Source organism: Mus musculus, chromosome 2 (genome assembly GCF_000001635.26).
Source record: "Mus musculus strain C57BL/6J chromosome 2, GRCm38.p6 C57BL/6J".
Lineage (NCBI taxonomy): Eukaryota > Metazoa > Chordata > Mammalia > Rodentia > Muridae > Mus > Mus musculus.
Genome location: NC_000068.7, coordinates 180,598,102 through 180,614,216, shown reverse-complemented (window position 1 = coordinate 180,614,216; position 16,115 = coordinate 180,598,102). Strand labels below are relative to the sequence as shown.

General features: G+C 53.9%; 1 protein-coding gene across 3 annotated transcripts in view; it reads right to left on the bottom strand.

Annotated features, from left to right (window-relative positions):
- Positions 1–16,115, bottom strand: part of Col9a3 (collagen, type IX, alpha 3) — a 24,091-nt gene extending 7,976 nt beyond the window's left edge. The window contains exons 1-26 of one of the 3 annotated variants that reach the window (NM_009936.2): positions 15,892–15,995; positions 15,283–15,351; positions 14,137–14,172; positions 13,624–13,695; positions 12,582–12,635; positions 11,540–11,575; positions 11,092–11,115; positions 10,807–10,860; positions 10,415–10,468; positions 10,042–10,083; positions 8,943–8,999; positions 8,437–8,490; positions 7,689–7,742; positions 7,356–7,409; positions 7,081–7,134; positions 6,537–6,590; positions 5,732–5,785; positions 4,838–4,891; positions 4,683–4,736; positions 4,117–4,161; positions 3,974–4,027; positions 3,504–3,557; positions 2,904–2,957; positions 2,717–2,788; positions 1,228–1,263; positions 26–70 (exon numbers count right to left, since the gene is read on the bottom strand). In NM_009936.2, the coding sequence (NP_034066.2) occupies positions 26–70; positions 1,228–1,263; positions 2,717–2,788; positions 2,904–2,957; positions 3,504–3,557; positions 3,974–4,027; positions 4,117–4,161; positions 4,683–4,736; positions 4,838–4,891; positions 5,732–5,785; positions 6,537–6,590; positions 7,081–7,134; positions 7,356–7,409; positions 7,689–7,742; positions 8,437–8,490; positions 8,943–8,999; positions 10,042–10,083; positions 10,415–10,468; positions 10,807–10,860; positions 11,092–11,115; positions 11,540–11,575; positions 12,582–12,635; positions 13,624–13,695; positions 14,137–14,172; positions 15,283–15,351; positions 15,892–15,957 (1,356 nt within the window). In that variant the 5' untranslated portion in view covers positions 15,958–15,995. Of the gene's footprint in view, positions 1–25; positions 71–1,227; positions 1,264–2,599; positions 2,789–2,903; positions 2,958–3,503; positions 3,558–3,973; positions 4,028–4,116; positions 4,162–4,682; positions 4,737–4,837; positions 4,892–5,731; positions 5,786–6,536; positions 6,591–7,080; positions 7,135–7,355; positions 7,410–7,688; positions 7,743–8,436; positions 8,491–8,942; positions 9,000–10,041; positions 10,084–10,414; positions 10,469–10,806; positions 10,861–11,091; positions 11,116–11,539; positions 11,576–12,581; positions 12,636–13,623; positions 13,696–14,136; positions 14,173–15,282; positions 15,352–15,891 lie in introns of all 3 variants that reach the window. The other 2 variants (NM_001378777.1, XM_006500553.3) reach the window with 2 other exon arrangements.

The following is a 16,115-nucleotide window of genomic DNA, read 5'->3' as shown; positions in this document are numbered from 1 at the left end:
CAGTAAGGGGCTCAGCCATACTCACCAGCTCGCCTTTGTCCCCTGGAAGACCATCGGAACCTGCAATGCCCTGGGGATGACACACTAACGTTACCAATGGCTCCTCCCCACCTGAAGCCACTTGTCTATTACTGATCCCAAGATTGAATGAAGCCAGAGTCCAGGCCAGGATCCTGCACTAGATGGAGTTCCCAAAGCAACACAAAACCCTCAGAGCCACCGTCCACGCAGACTACAGAGCTGAAGTCACTTATTTGTACTGTGAGGCTTTCCTGCTAGTAGCACCTTGATGGTACTGGATTGAGAAGCCCTGGATCACTCAGAGCAGAGGAAGCAGTCTCTGTGAGGATGGATGGCACCAACCACAGTCCACCCTCTGAGCTGTTTCAGGAAGGAAAGGGCTTCAGGGAGAACCCACACAGCTCTAACCTGCTTTTACAACTTAAGTCTTAGAGTCCAGACTTCACCCCTTTTACAAAGCCAGCTTCCCTAATCAGTGGTAGATTTTTTTTTTCACCCAGGCCATACATATAGTGATCATCTGGACAACTACTTGTCGTAGAAAGAATCTCTTATAAGTATCACCTGTCAAAAAAGAAAAGCCAATGGCCAATGAGCTGGGGCAGGAAATAGGAGGTGTGACACCTCCAGAGAGAGAGAGGATTCTGGGAAATAGAGTATAAAGGGGGAGATTGAGGAGATTTTGTGTGTGTGTGTGTGTGTGTGTGTGTGTGTGTGTGAGAGAGAGAGAGAGAGAGAGAGAGAGAGAGAGAGAGAGAGAACCAGCAGTTAGTTGATTTCAGGATTGAATAAAGAGAATAAAGAGAGATTCAAGAGAAATGATCAGGAGACTCAAAGAAAGAAGCAGGCCAGGACTGAAGAGAGGTAACTAACCAAGTGGTAGACATAGAATAGTTTAAATGGGTTAAATAAGTTACAAGCTAGCCAAGGAATGAGCCAAAGCTTGTGGCAAACACATTTAATAATAGAGTCGCCATTGTTGGGAACTAAATGGCCAGAAAGGAAAGTCAAAGTGAACATTTTACAACCTGTACCCAGTAAAGCAGCTGACTGTGTCCCTGCTGATGCCCAAGTTGTGCTAAGCAAGGATGGAAGAACAGGAGCAAAGTGAAGGGAAGTAGAGATGACGGAGCCTCTCAATGGCTCTGAAAGTAAACCCACAGCCAGCTGGCCTAGAGCTGACTTGACCCGGCACTGTATTCTCACCTGGTCTCCCTTAGGGCCTGTGGCACCTCCTGGACCCTAGGCAGAGAGAAGGTTCTGGATTAGAGGAACCCTGGGAATCCCCATGGGGGGAGGGTCATGGCCCTGCATAGCAGAGGCAGGAATTCCACCTACAGTAGGTATAGAAATTCCTCCTATGGAAGGGGTCTTAGAAACAGCACCCTAGCCCCAGTTGCCAAACCCAAGTCCATAGATAACAGTAGTATACAGCCATGCATGCCCTACTGGTCCTTTCAAGAGCAGCTGCCTATCACTCAGTGGACATCGAATAGATCGGCTACTGCTGTCTTGGATCTCTCTCCCTGCCCCCTCTCTGTCATACACACTCATTTACTCATTCACACACACACACACACACACACACACACACACACACGAGAGAGAGAGAGAGAGAGAGAGACAGACAGACAGACAGAGACAGAGAGACAGAGAGAGAGACATAGATCGAGCACTGCTCTTGTAGAGAACCTGGGTTTGGTTCCCAGCATTGCATCAAGTGGCTCACATCCATCTGTAACTCTAGTTCCAGGGACTGACTGACATTCCCTCTGACATCCTTTGGCTCTTGATAGATATGGTACACATGCATCCATGTGGGCAAGTTTATACATAAGATTAAAATAAATAAATCTTTTTTAAAAAGAGAAGTAAATGTGAAAGTGAAGGCAAGAGCTATCCAAAGAGAAAGTCAGTAAAGCGTCCTCCCTGCTGGGACTGGGGCTCAGCGCAAGCATTTCCCTCCACTAGCTTAGAGTCCTCAGAGCTATTGGCAAATTCCCTAACCCCTGGAATTTCCTGCCTAGAGGCTAATAAAGCACCCACTGTCCCTGCTGTGTGGTGCTGGTTTCTGTGGCTCCCTGTGTCTGCACAGGTACCCTAGAGCCTCCAATGATTGCATGCACACATTTAAAGAGTGCTTTGTCCTTGCCAAGTGGAGATCAAGAAAGCAGTCACATAGCCTGTAAAGATCTGATGTATGGTCTAGACCCAGACCAGACCCCCAGACTCCTTCCAGGGGACCCAGGCATTATCTATTAACCATTGAGAACCTGAGTAAGTCATAACTCCCTGGATCCTGTCCCTGCAGAACACCAATGCCACTGGCTACTGCAGCACCATCAGCAAAGACTCTTGGAAAGTTACATGTTTGAAACACTGGGGTCATTCAGGTCTGAGCTCACACCAAACTGCATGCAGCCCAGGACCTAGAGTCTCAAGTTTACACTTCTCCCCTCACCCCAGTTACTGATTCTTCTAGGCCTGCATGCAGGGCTTGTGATAGAGCAGTAAGGACCCTAGATCCCTTCTTGCCCAAGAACACCAAGAGAATGAGCAAGAAAAGAATCAAGGGTACCTGTCCACATAGTTGGTGCTGCCATCCCTGCCACCCACGTGGGAAGGAGTGGGCTGCTGCTGGCTTGAGTCTATGTAGACTGGTTAGAGCAGGGAGGTGCAAGAGAACAACCCTTACCCGGTCACCCACATCTCCCCGTAGGCCTTGGGGGCCCGGAAGGCCAGGGTCTCCTGTGCTGCCTTTTTGTCCCTGTGAATTGGATACGATCCCAGTTAGTCAGCACCCAGGAGAACCCAGCCAGGAATGCTCCTTTCCCCAGCTAACCAGGGCTCAATGGCTCAAACCTTACTCCAACTTTACCCACCTGAAAGCCACGGATGCCAGGAGCACCAGGAGGACCTTGTGGGCCAAGAGCTCCCTAAAAGACCAAGATATGAGTGGATATTGTGAGATTCAGGGAGTTCCTGGAGGCTCTAGGAGTCTTTGTGACTCAGGAAGCCCAGCTGTGCCTCCATGGGAGGGGCCACTGAGTGGACAGTGAACAAGTCTTGAGCCATCTCTCCAAATTGCTATGTTTGGAGGCACATGCACAGACATGTTCTGGGACAACTAAGTGTGGGGAACGGATCTCAGGGCTTACATAGTCTATATCTAAATTGTCAGATTAGCTGCGTGTCAGGTACCAATGCCCAGTGCCTTCTACAAGGCCTTAAAGAAGGTTGACTTCACAGGTTATAGTATAAGGGAATTTCCATCTATATCTGCCAGGGTCTCAGCTGCACCATAGCATAAAGGATCAGAGGCAAGCATAGCCTAGCATGGCACCATTATTCCAGGGGGTGAGGGATAAAGAAGGCCAGATTCACCCTTCTCCTACCATTCAGGCTTTGACGAATTGCTACCCCTTCCTGCCCATGAACTATGTCTCTGTGACTTTCCCAAGGGGCTATGTACTCCCACTCACCACGGAGCCCCTGTGACCAGCCTCACCACGCTCCCCTGGAACACCAACATCTCCCTGTAAGGGAAAAAAAGGTGAGGAGGTCAGGATCCCCTTTGACATATGTGAGAAGGGACAAGGTCTCTGTGTACATATGGAGAATGCAGAGTCCCTGTGTACACATACATACAGCAAGAGGGCAGGGTCCACACATACACATAGAAGGAAGGGCAGAGTTCCTGTGTAGACAATGTGGGGAGAGACACGTCCTCAGTATGCATAGGCAAGGCAGTCTCCATATACAACAGGAAAGGACAGGCTCCTGTGTACACACAGGGAGGGAGCACGGTAGCCCTGCACGTATGTAGAGAGGCAGGTTTTCTCTGAACACACACCAGAGGGGTAGAGTCCTTGTGTCCACCCAGGGGAGGAGAAAACGGAAGGACAAGATCCTCCTCCTATGTATACACAGGGAAGGGGCTATGGATACTCACAGGGATACCTGGCTCTCCAGAGGGGCCAGCCTCACCCAGCTCGCCAGTTCTACCCTATACAAGTGAAGAGACAGTGAGTTCTATGTTCCCTCCATTCCCCACACAGCTGTGGCTCCTCTCTCCTGGGGAAAACAGTCACTTACCGGTTCTCCCTTCTCGCCTTTGGACCCTGCTCGTCCAGGGAGCCCCTGCCAGAACAGGGATTAGGGGTCAGAGTCAAGAGAGGAGCCTGACCAGGTTCAGAGTTAAAGTCAAGGTCTGGGTCAAGACTGGAGTCTGGGTTAGGGATAGTGCTAGGGCTAGCTAGGGTCAGGGCTGGGAGCCAGGATCAGAGCCCAGACCACTGAGCCCACAGAGGGCATGCATGTAGAGAATGTTCACAGTGTGGCTGCATAGTGTCCACATGGACATTGTGCATAGGCCAGGCAGAGTGCTCCCAAAAGGTAAAGTTGACCCCAGGGGTAAAGTCTCCTCAGCCTGATGCAGAGGCCCTACGAGCACTCCCAGGAAATGTTCTCAGGGTGACCCCACAGCCTCCAGGATGAACACAGGCTCATTTTCACGTGTCCCACAGGTGAGAGTACAGATATGCTAAAGTAGATCCCTGACTTCTAGCTCCAGGGCTGTGCTAGATCCCAGTAGATCTATTCCTAGGACAAATGCAGAAGCTAACCCCAGAGCAACTAACCTATCTAGCTTGGGCACTCACCGGCAGCCCATTGGGGCCTTTCTCTCCTTGGCCACCATTGCGACCAGCCTCTCCCTGTAAGGACAGTGAGTAGGGTATGAGGCCAGATGATGCTGAGGCCTTGGGAAGCTGAACTCCTCCACCTCCTCCCAGCAAGCATCCAGCCGGACACCAACCTTCTCACCATCAAGTCCCGGCACACCATCTTTGCCATCCTTGCCTGGCATGCCCTAAGGATAAGGGATGATGTTAGGCCCTTCAGACAGAGAAACACCTTGTCCCCATGAAAAATGCCTTCCTTACCCTCTAAACTAAAAATGTCTTGAGTCCCTGACAGTGGCTGTGTTTTCCTGGCTAAGTGGCTATGTGCCACTGTCAGAGATCTTGCAAGGGAGTGCGCACAGGATGTTCAGGACCCTCAGCATACACATCTTGTTTGCTTGCCTGACCTATCACCCTTTCTTCTCAGGAGTCAGGTAAGTCTGATCTTAGAATACTGATTTCTGTAGGGGTACAGTGGCTGTAGAACTTCAGGCTGGAGCAAAAGGGAGATGAGAGCTACTGTGGGGTGCAGTGGTGTCTCTGGCTGCTGGGAGCTGGTGGGTGCTACTGTGGATTTCCAGGAACTGCTGGAGATGTTGGAAACGGCTGGGGAGGCTATGGGTTTCTGGGGCTGCTTGAGTAGTTGGTGGGTACTTTTGGGAGTACTGAAGTAGCTGGCAGGTACTGGGGCTGCTAGGTGCCACTATGGGTTTCTGGAAGTTTCTGGGAGCTGCTGAGAGTGCTGGGGTTTCTGGGAGCTGAAGAATCCCAGCAGTTTGAATGGCAAGGAGACACTGGAAGGTTAGACTATATACAACACAGGCACTTTTGAATAGGGTCCTGACCTATGGAAACATAGGTCACACAGCTATGAAGCAGGGCCCTGAGAATGGAAAGGACTATGGAAAGAGAACCTAAGGAGAATAGTTACAAATGGCGATAGCTCAGCCAAGAGGAGTTGCAATGCTGGGGGCAGTTTGTGTGGCCACAACACAACGCTTGATCCTGCGTATGTCCGAGATACTCACTGGTTCTCCGCCTGGCCCAGCCATTCCAGGGATTCCTTTGGGACCAGGCCTGCCCTAAAGGAAACATGGGACATAAGCACCTGAAGTTGAGACCCCAAAAAACATCTCATCCTGCCTGTCCCCCCAGGCTCAGCCACATAGGCCCAGCTTTGGTACATCAGGTGTATTGTGCTTTCCCTAGGGTGTGTCATGGCTCATCCCAGCCTGTAAAGTCAGGCTCTGTCACCAGGGGTGATCTAGAAGCTGTGGACACTGTACCACTGCTCAGCCACTGGTCTTGGGTGGGGAAGAAGAGGTCTGGAGGCTGCCAGAGGTGAATGTTTGGTGGTAGCCAGTTCTGTTCAGGAGAAACCTGGGTGTCTACTTAGCTCCTGCTCCCATGCCTCACTCCAGAGCCTCCACTGTAGCAGGGCAGTATGAGACAGTGAAGTGCAGGAAGGAAATGTCTGCCTATCAACCAGGGCTGGCAATGGTGTCAGCCTACTCTGGGGCTAGACTAGAGCCAGGAATTGAGCTCAGTGGCCCATTCCCCAGCCTCTGCTCAGGCTCTTCACTGCTGAATGCTCTGGAGGGGCCCAGAATCTTCCATGTGAGCTTTGGTGTTTGTAGGGGTCAGGGACAGGGCCTGAACCCTTCAGATCCAGGCCCCATTTCTAGCAGCTTATACCCCTTCCAGGATAGAGCAGAGCATAGAGAGCCTTCATACCCCGGGCAGGGGCCCTCTAAGGATCATCCACCCTAGCCACAGAAGTTACATCAGGCTCTTCATAGAAAGATACAGAGAAACAAGCTCCCCCTCACTTACCAGGTCACCCTTAGGGCCACGGAACCCTTCTGGTCCCCTTTCACCCCTGTCACCCTAAGAAAACAACAGGGGAGTAGGGGCAGGGTTAACAACACAGAGAAGGCAGGAAAGCTGTGGGTCTTGCCTGAAGGCCTCCCCAGGTTTTGCCTGGCTTAGCTCCCTAGACCTGGTCACAGGCAGCTTCCTGCTGCAGAAGGTCACATGGGACAGTGACATGCCACCACTGTCCCCAGCTCATATCTAGACAACAAAGGAGGCAGATTTCCCATGCAGGCTGGATGTCCCACACTCCAGCTCTCTGTCATCGGCATGCCACATTGTCCTGTGTTACTTCTCGTGTGCCCTGGACCTCATGGATATACCACCCTTGCTATGTCCCGAGTCTCCTGTGTATCTACGAACAGCTCATCCTGGGACAGAGTAGGGGCAGCCCAGTGGGACAAAGGGTGGCATGTCTGTGAACCAGCAGCAGGCTGGTAAAGTCGAGGGGTCAGAGGGTCTAGGCTGGTGTGAAGTCCACCTTCCAGCCTAGATACATACATACCACTTTCCCAGGTGCTCCTGGGGTCCCAGGGGGGCCCCGAAACCCAATGGGACCCTGTAAAGGAGAGATGGCATAAGAAGTCCTCCCATAGGAACAGACACCCAGAGGGGGACTTCAGTACAGCCTCAAGTTGCCAGCCAGGAAGAGCTTTGGTGATGCTGACTGGTGAGACTCTTGAGCCTGAGCAGAGTTGGGGTTTGAACCATTCCAGACACCCAATGAACAGGGCTGTCCTCAGTGGACCCAAAGCCCTCCATGGAGGCGACAGCACTTACCCGGTCCCCAGGGGGCCCGAGTGGCCCTGGAAGTCCTCTTAATCCTCGTGGGCCCTGAGGGGACAGAACCAGAGCTACAGGGACCAGACAACACGTCTACCTGAACAGCACCCCAAGTCTGGCCTCTGAGTCCCCCAAGGCTTTATCATCGTCCCTAAACGTGCCTGACATCAGCTGAGGCCCTTGGAGGGGGCAACACTAGCCTTGGTGTCAGCCTGGATGTGACCCTCTCACAAGAGCTGGTTAACTGTCCCTCAAATCTAAACTAGCTTCCTTTGGGGTGACCATCAAAGGGGTCTCCACCTTACCATCCTGGTCCCTCCCCAGCCTCACCTGTAGCCCCACGGTGCCTGGGATTCCAGGAGGCCCGGGGGGGCCAGGACTACCCTACAACAGAAAAAGCAGTAGTCAGACAGTTCACCCTAGTTGTAGCATCTGTCCGCTGCCCACTGGTCCCTGCCATGAGCCTGAGCCATGACAGGCACCCCTCCTACTTTAGAACCGAGCCATGGAGGCTGGATGAGGAGGGGATACTTGCCTATAGCTGTAAAAAGGCAACCTAAATTATGGTGACCTCACCATTGCCTGGGAGGGTCAGGGGTCTCTGCTCAAGCAAGGCCACCAGGTTTTCCTAGGCATCTCCTCCTGGTCAAGCGGGGAAGTGCCTACCCTACACCCAGCAGTCTGTACAGCCACAGTCTGGACTCAGCCACTCCTGCCACCCAGACTTCTTCCCAGAATGCAGTAAGGACAGGCAGGGGCCTTCTAGGACAGTGGCCGATGGTGGAGAATGGCAGAGGCTTCCATGAACACTTTAAGCCCAGAGCCAAGTGTCCTCAGGGACCCTCAACATCCCAGGAGCTTCCATGTGAGGTCAGACAGGGGAGAGGGGGATCTGTTTACACAAAAGGTTCCAGGTCACCCAGCTCTGCCTAGCCAGGCCCCACTGAGGAAATATCAGCATCAGGCACCTATTCAGAACAACCACATGAGGTTCCAGGCCCTTCCCCCAGCCACCACCCCTACCATGGTTGCCGTTTTTCTCTAGGTCAGTTAACCACACGTGGACCGCGGTTTTTACCTTCTCACCATCTTTGCCAACTTCTCCTTGTTCCCCTTTGTAGCCAGTAGGCCCCTGAGAACAAACACAGAAGTCACTGTCCCCAGACCCATGCACGCCCAACCCCCTCCCCACCTCCATCTGCCTATGCAGAACCAAGGTCTGTGCATCCAGTCAGTGGGAACAGGAGCATGCCATTCAGAATCCAAGGCCAGGAACCAGACAGGGAAACTGAGGCCGGAGAGGGTCTATGTCTGTGCTTCCCAAGGGCCTCAAGAAGAATTGGGTTAGGATCAGCCCTGTCTCCTCTCTGTCTCTGCATCCTCTGATCTCTTAGGCCAGGCCTAGCCTGGTCACAGCAGCTTCCAGTGTGTCACTGGGGTAGAGAAGTCAGGGTGAGTCCCCCTCTAACAATACTGAATCTAGGCTCAGACTCTGTAAAAGCTCTAAGGGCATAGCCTGTGGGGACCCAGTGGCCTCTATCAGTGGAGATGTGCTCAGCCTATCACCTGTAGCTGCCCACTCACCTTGAACCCCGGCATTCCTGGGGGTCCCGGAGGGCCTGGCGGGCAGATGGCGGGACACTGTTGAAAAAGCAGAAGGATCAGACCATTCCAAGACAAACGAGGCAGGATCCCGAGAGAGACCAGCAGGAGGGAGTGGGAGAACCGCGAAGGACCATCCCTCTAGTGATGGAGACAAGTCTGAACAGGGCCCCATTCAGTTGTGGGCATGAGGTGAAGTGATTGTGACTGCTGAGAGCTGGATGGCAGCCAGTCACCTTCCCCACACAGCACAGACTTCTCTACAGACAGGCTCAGCCTCAAAGCAGCCATTTACATACCTCTGCAACTCAACAAAGGGCCCTTCATCTTGTGACCACCAGTCACCTGGTGGCTGTTGGGAGGAATGCCACATGAACTCAACCTACAGTGCTAATCTCTGGTTTGACGGCATATGCCACACCACACACCAGGAAACTGATGGGAGATTTCTAGCTCGCTTCACACTGAACTGGCCAGGTCGAGCCTGGGTGCATAGCAGAGCTATCAACTTCTACCCACCAACCCATCCCAGAGGCTCATTTAGAAGAGCCCTACTTTCCCCTTCTAAAGCAAATGCCAGGGATGCCGGATAAGGGTGAAGAAACGTGGACAGATGACTATCAGTGTTAAATGAAACTGCATCCAGTAGGGGATGGAACCAGACACAAACTCTCTCTTAGGAACTAGAAACCTTCTGCAACAGACTTGGCCTGTGAGTCACCCAGTGCAGGGGCTACTTAGCACCTACACAGAGAGCAGCTAAGAGGGGACTCTGCAGGAAGCAGAGTTGCCACCTGAGGGATCTGTACTGATCTGGTGTCAGCTTCCTGCGGCTAGCAGCTTTGTTAGGGACAATGCAGATGTAGGCAGTGTGGCCAGGCTTGTGCCTGGAGCCATCTGCAGTACTCAGAGCTCCTCTCAGGCCTTCTTGCTGAGCAAGCAGGTCCCTCTAGGAGTAGAAATGCTGTCTTGGAAGGAAGACACCCCCACACCCACACTCCTCCACCTTTGTCACTCAGTGGCATCAGGCAAGACTTGTTCTCCAAAGCAGAAACATCCCATAATCATCACAAATGCATACCTGCAGATCAGTAGCACCTTCAGGGAGGACTCCAGGGTTTCCCTTCAACATACAAAGAGGAAGCTGGTGTGTATTCACCCTCCTACACTTTGTCCTTGACTTTAATCTAATAGGGGCTTGAAATCCTCAGTCCTATCTCCCTCCCCAGTGACCAGTGCAAGGTACAGCGGGCCCATTTGTGGTGTGGGTGACAACAGAAATCATCTATACTTGGGGTAAGGTGACCTTGAATGCTATAGCAGTTCCTGTCTCCCACCTGCTCCTGGGGAATGGCACGGAGCCTGGGCAGGGATTAGGGTGGGGCCCAGCCCAGTATGCCTGACAGGGTGGGGCCCAGCCCAGTATGCCTGACAGAGTCCCCTCCAGTACTTACAGGAGGTCCAGGAGGTCCTGGGAGGCCAGGCAGTCCTGGAAGTCCAGAGGGTCCCTACAGAGAATTCATGACTCAGAAGAGAGCTTGCCCACTGAGTGAGGTCACCAGCTTCCCCCAAAATGGAGGACACTACAGCTCTCTTGAATCCTCCCTGGATGAAGCCAGGCTGGTATCTGTCTGTCTGCCACCCTGAGTCATAGGCGGCTCTCTGTCTGGGCTTCTGTCAGTGCCCACCAGGTCAGGGAGTTTGGGGTTCAGGGGAGGGAAGAGTGAGGAGAAAGTGTACAGGAAGAGGGAAGGGATAGCGAGGAGGAGGAGGAACAAGGCACCTCTGGTTAAGTGTGGGGACCACATGCACCCCTGCAGTGGCGGCACAGGGAGTAGTCACTCACCGGGGGGCCACGTAGACCAATCCCACCTGGGAGGCCACTCACTCCTGCCTCTCCCTGGAGGAGGTAAAAAAGAGTGAGATGGGTAACCTGTGACCCTGAATAGGGGATTCCCACCAGCGCCACCTGCCCTTTGAAAAGCCAGGACTCCATATGTGAGTAGTCAGGATGTCCCCTAAGGAGACCACTCCACCACGATCTGGGCTATTCCAGAGAAAACGGGCTTCTTTGAGAGGGGCTCCAGGAACGAACATGCTTGGGAGGGGCCAGAGGGTGGTAAATACTCACAGGAGGTCCAGGGAGGCCTTTGCCCTGCAAAGCCAAGAATGAGGTCAGAACATAGGTGAGTCCTAACACACACAAGGCATGGTGGGTAGGGGTTCAGGGAAAGTGAGGTACCTGATTTAGGTACCGCCCACTAACACAGAGATCATAGCCCAGATAAAGCTCCAGGAGTCCAGGCCAGAACGCAGGACATAGGAGAAGCTACAAGGAACCTCGGGGATGCCACGCCACCATAAAAACTCCACAGGGACGGGCTGGCAGGATGGCTCAGTGGGTAAGAGCACTGACTGCTCTTCCAAAGGTCCTGAGTTCAAATCCCAGCAACCACCCATAATGAGATCTGACTCCCTATTCTGGTTCGTCTGAAGTCAGCTACAGTGTACTTATATATAATAATAAATAAATCTTAAAAAAAAAAAAAACTCCACAGGGAGGAGAGGATGGTACTTACCCCAAGTCCTGGTGGCCCTGGGGGTCCTAGACTTCCCTGAAAAGGAAAACAGGGGTCAGAGTACACAGGGAAGAAAGTCCAGCCTTTGCTTGCACTTCCTTTCCTTTGGCGCCTAAGTCATAACTCTGTCAAGGTGGGGATCAGAGAGAGAAACCTCTATAGGGAACAGAGGCCATGCAAGGTTCTGCTGTCCTAGAAACTTGCCTGAGTATGGAGGAAAAGTTGCTAGTGGGCAGAACCAATAGGAGGGGCAAGACAGAAGGGTAGGCATGAGCCATACAGCTAGGGACCCCAGCCTGCCTTCTGGGAAGCTGTGCCAACACTAGCCTACAAAGGTTCCTGAGACTTCAGGCCCCGGTTTATGTGAGAAAATGACCAGCTTGGTAGACAGGTCTGAAATGATTGGCTTACCAAAAAGTGGGTACAAGCTGGTCCTTACACTTGTAGTCACAGTGTCTGTCCCCCCCCCCCCCCCAGACAGCCTGGGCCCCGCCCACCCCAGGCTAAGCAAGTAGCAGCCCAGCTGGCCACCAGCTAGCTGCTTTCATTCAGGTGTTCCACACATCTGAGTTCCCTTGCTAGCTCTGTCCTTGTGCCCCACCCACCCCTCTTGCTCTCTGGGGTGCTCTGTGCTCACAACCACCTCTCCTGAGGAGAAGGAAACAGCTCTGCTCTCAGGAACAGTGGGAAGAGAGAGCTGGTTTGCTAGGGAATGAGGAATTCAGTGAAGATGGTCAGACTCAGGGATGTGAAGTGGCTTTTCCCATGCTGAGAGGAGGGACGCCTGTGCTCCCATCACCGCCACACAGCTCCGCCTGCTCTGAATGCCAAGTTGATGCTGACCAGGTGTAGCTGTGGGACTTCTGTGGGGGGGGAGGACCCAGGGGATGTGCACTCAGCATCCCCCCACCCCCCAAAGTGGAGCAATGGCACAGGGCCCAGTCAGTTGTGGACACCATCCACAGAATTCCTACCCTGATGGCCTTGTGAGCCACCTGGGAACCTAACCTTGGGACAGCAGCTATTGGAATTAGACACTTACCCGTTCTCCAGGGGCACCTTTGGGTCCTGCGGGTCCATCTCTCCCTGTCAGACCCTGGAGAGGGAGGCGGAGAGTGGGCTCAAGACGCCACCAAATGAGAAGCACATGCCATGCCACAGGAAGAATGAGCCACAGACTCTTAACTATGAACCCAGAGACACAGTACATACACTGAACTGGCTAGTTGTCTGTCAACTTGACACAGCTGGAGTTATCACAGAGAAAGGAGCTTCAGTTAAGGAAATGCCTCCATGAGATCCAACTGTAAGGCATTTTCTCAATTAGTGATCAAGGAGGAAAGGCCCCTTGTGGGTGGGACCATCTCTGGGCTGGTAGTCTTGGGCTCTATAAGAGAGCAGGCTGAGCAAGCCAGGGGAAGCAAGCCAGTAAGAAACATCCCTCCATGGCCTCTGCATCAGCTTCCTGACCTGCTTGAGTTCCAGTCCTGACTTCCTTGGTGATGAACAGCAGTATGGGAGTGTAAGCCGAATAAACCCTTTCCTCCCCAACTTGCTTCTTGGTCATGATGTTTGTGCAGGAATAGAAACCCTGACTAAGACACACACACACACACACAGAGTTCACCCAAAGCTCTGGGAGTGGGTGGGGCCAGCACGTGGAAAATCTGCTATCCAGTCCCGTGATGACTAAACACGGGTCCAGCAGCTCAGCCCTAAATCCTGCTGGCCAGTGCTGGAGCCAGTGCCTTGACAACACCGCTATCCATGAAGGCATCAGGAGGCTCGGAGGGACACCTGGTGTGGCCAGCATGGGGCGGGAAGCCTGACAATGGGCCCTTGTTCTTGGATCAGCAAGAGCTGATGGGGCTGCAGACTACAGGAAACTGGTTCTGTCTCAGCCAGAAGCTGGCAGAGTCTGGGATGAAGGCCAGGGACCCCATTGGGAACTCCCACAACTTCTGTCAAGATGCAGTTTCCTGCCTGAATAAGCCGAGCTGCAGGACAGCAGGGAAAGCCCTAGCCTTGGCCGGGCTGGGACAGGGGTGAGGTGAGGCAGGGACGCAGGAGGAGGGGACACTCACATCTACACCAGGCAGTCCTGGCAGTCCTGCCTCTCCCGGCTTCCCTGGCTTCCCTGAGGTCCCTTTGGGTCCCTGGGTGGGAGGAAAGGGCAGAGTTATGCAACAGGAATCAGACTCTAGGCTTTAGCCCCCATCAAGGAACATAAGTCCTCCCCATGTTGGGTACCAGCCAGCCATGGTGATGGCTGCTCACCCTGCCACTCTGCTGCAACCCCAGAAGACTGCCCCAGTCCCATCAACTGGATGTTCACCAAACAGCATCCCCAGTAACAGACCACTGCATAGGAACATCAGTGGCTGAGGATCTTCAGCCAAGGTGAGGGGCCCACACAGGCACAGTGGGGAGACACTACAGAGCACCACTATCTCTTCTCTGGCTTCTCTGAACACTGGCACAAAGAGCTCCCCTCCTGCCCACTTCCAGGCTCTGCCCTCAGGCCTCTCCTAGGGCAACACAGGCCCTCAGCAGTGAGGACAGGTCCACCTCTCCCCTTTCCAACCAGGGACACTTACTGGAAGGCCAGGCAGACCTGGAGGGCCAGCTTCTCCCTGGGGAAATGAAAGTGAGCACATATAAGCCCTGAAAACAGGAACCCACCCTAGAGCTGGGCCATTCTCCAATCCAGTCCTCAAAGCTGGGCCTGTGGAGACATTGTGGGGTCCCCAGATTCTCTCATCTATACCTGGGGAACTCTCCTCTGCAAGCTAGCCAGGGATGGGGTGAGCTAGAAATCAGCTCAGCCACACAGCATTTGGGGATCATCTAGGAACACAGCGGCACAGTAGCCTCCAAGTGACACTCCGTATGGTCCCTCTGCACCGACCTAAGAGCTTTATAGAGTGGCTGTGGCTAGCTGAGCAGCCTCTTGACTCCATGTGAGCACTTCCTCACCCATTCTCCAGAAAGGAGGCCCATTAGCGGTACCCTCCACGGACACCTACCGGTGGGTGAAACTTTCATATGAAGCTTTAAGAGCCTCAGAGCCAGGGTGCTCAGCTACAGCAGAGGGTAAAGTCCTGGGCCACCTAGGTCGAACATGGCGGCCCAGGAGGGGTGTGAGGGAGCCTGCTGCCATTACAGTTGAGCTAGGTTTTGGGACTCTTGGGAGTCTGAGAAGAGCTCAGGGCATTCTTAGTGCAGGTTCCCATAGTCCTCTATGGAGTTCCTAGGTGAACCAATGAGTGACTGGAAGCTTGAGTGACCCGTGAGAAGAAGCCTTCCACTTCCGATGATGGGACAAGGTGTGGTGGAGCTGCAAGACTTCAGTGCCCCCCCCCCCCGCCCCCCACATGCCACACACACACACACACACACACAATGTTTCGATCATAACTGGATGGTACATCCCAAAGACACCATCTCTGAGGTCAAGCGGGATCCCAGACTGTCTCTATTCTCAGCCCCAGAAAGACACCTATGTCTCCAGAGTAACATGTCACACACCCCTGAAATATAGGAGCACATGGGTCTCAGGGCCCAAATTTCTAGCTCAAGGACCACCCTCTCATCTGTACCCCAGGATCTGCCTCAAAGACGAACGAGGTCCTTTGAGCTCCACTTGGGTATCTTGTGCCACCCTAACTCTCAGAAGAGGCGCTTGGGTTTGGTCACAAGGCCAGGAGTCTCAGGGCACCTTCCCCATTCCTCTCCCAACTCACATCAATGCCATCCTTGCCGGGTTTTCCAGGAGGCCCTTGGGGACCAGGGGGGCCTCGGGGTCCCACTTTCTGAAATTGAGATAAGTTATTAGGTAGGCTTCTTTTCCAACATGTCAGCCCTTCCGTCCCATCTTCCCCAGCCCAAGAAACTCTGGGTCCTGTGACAGTGGCCCATAATCCTCCTCCCTGCCTGCCTTAAAAAACCCCAGTCTCCTGCGCTGGAGCCTGGCGCCAAGGCAGTTTATCCTCCTTTGCGCCAGGAGTGGCTGTGCTGCGGCCCCGCAGGGAGTCTCCAGGAACAAAGGCAACATTGTGTGTTCAGAGCTTGGTGGCAGTGGTGGCAGCGCTTGGCAGCGGCCTGACCCGGTTGGGTGAAGACAAATGGAAGCCTAGGATCATGGTTGACATGTCCTGGTGTCCGTGGAGCTCAGCTGCATCACCAGAACTCGCCAGCCGGAGAGGCGGTGAAGAGACTGCCACAGATGTCCTCGAGGGTCCTTGGCGGCGGGACTCAGGTGTTGGCCCAAGGGACTCGAGTTGTCCCAGGCTGTTCGGTTCGACGTCCGGCCCTATCCCCGACCCCATAAGCACCCGCGGGCCCGCGCTCACCTGCGCGGAGGTGGCCGTCAGGAGCTGCCCCAGCAGCAGCAGGGCTAGGGCAGGCGCTCCGGTCATGGCTGGCAGGCGCTCTGAGCGGCAGGCGCCGAGCGACGGGCAGCAGGGTGGGGAGAGGGGCTGGGGGCGGCGCGAGGCCGTGTGCCCCGCCCTGCCCCGCCCCACCCGCGCACAAGCCCCTCATTCAGCCGGGCCCACCTGAGCCGGCGGGGCGCCGC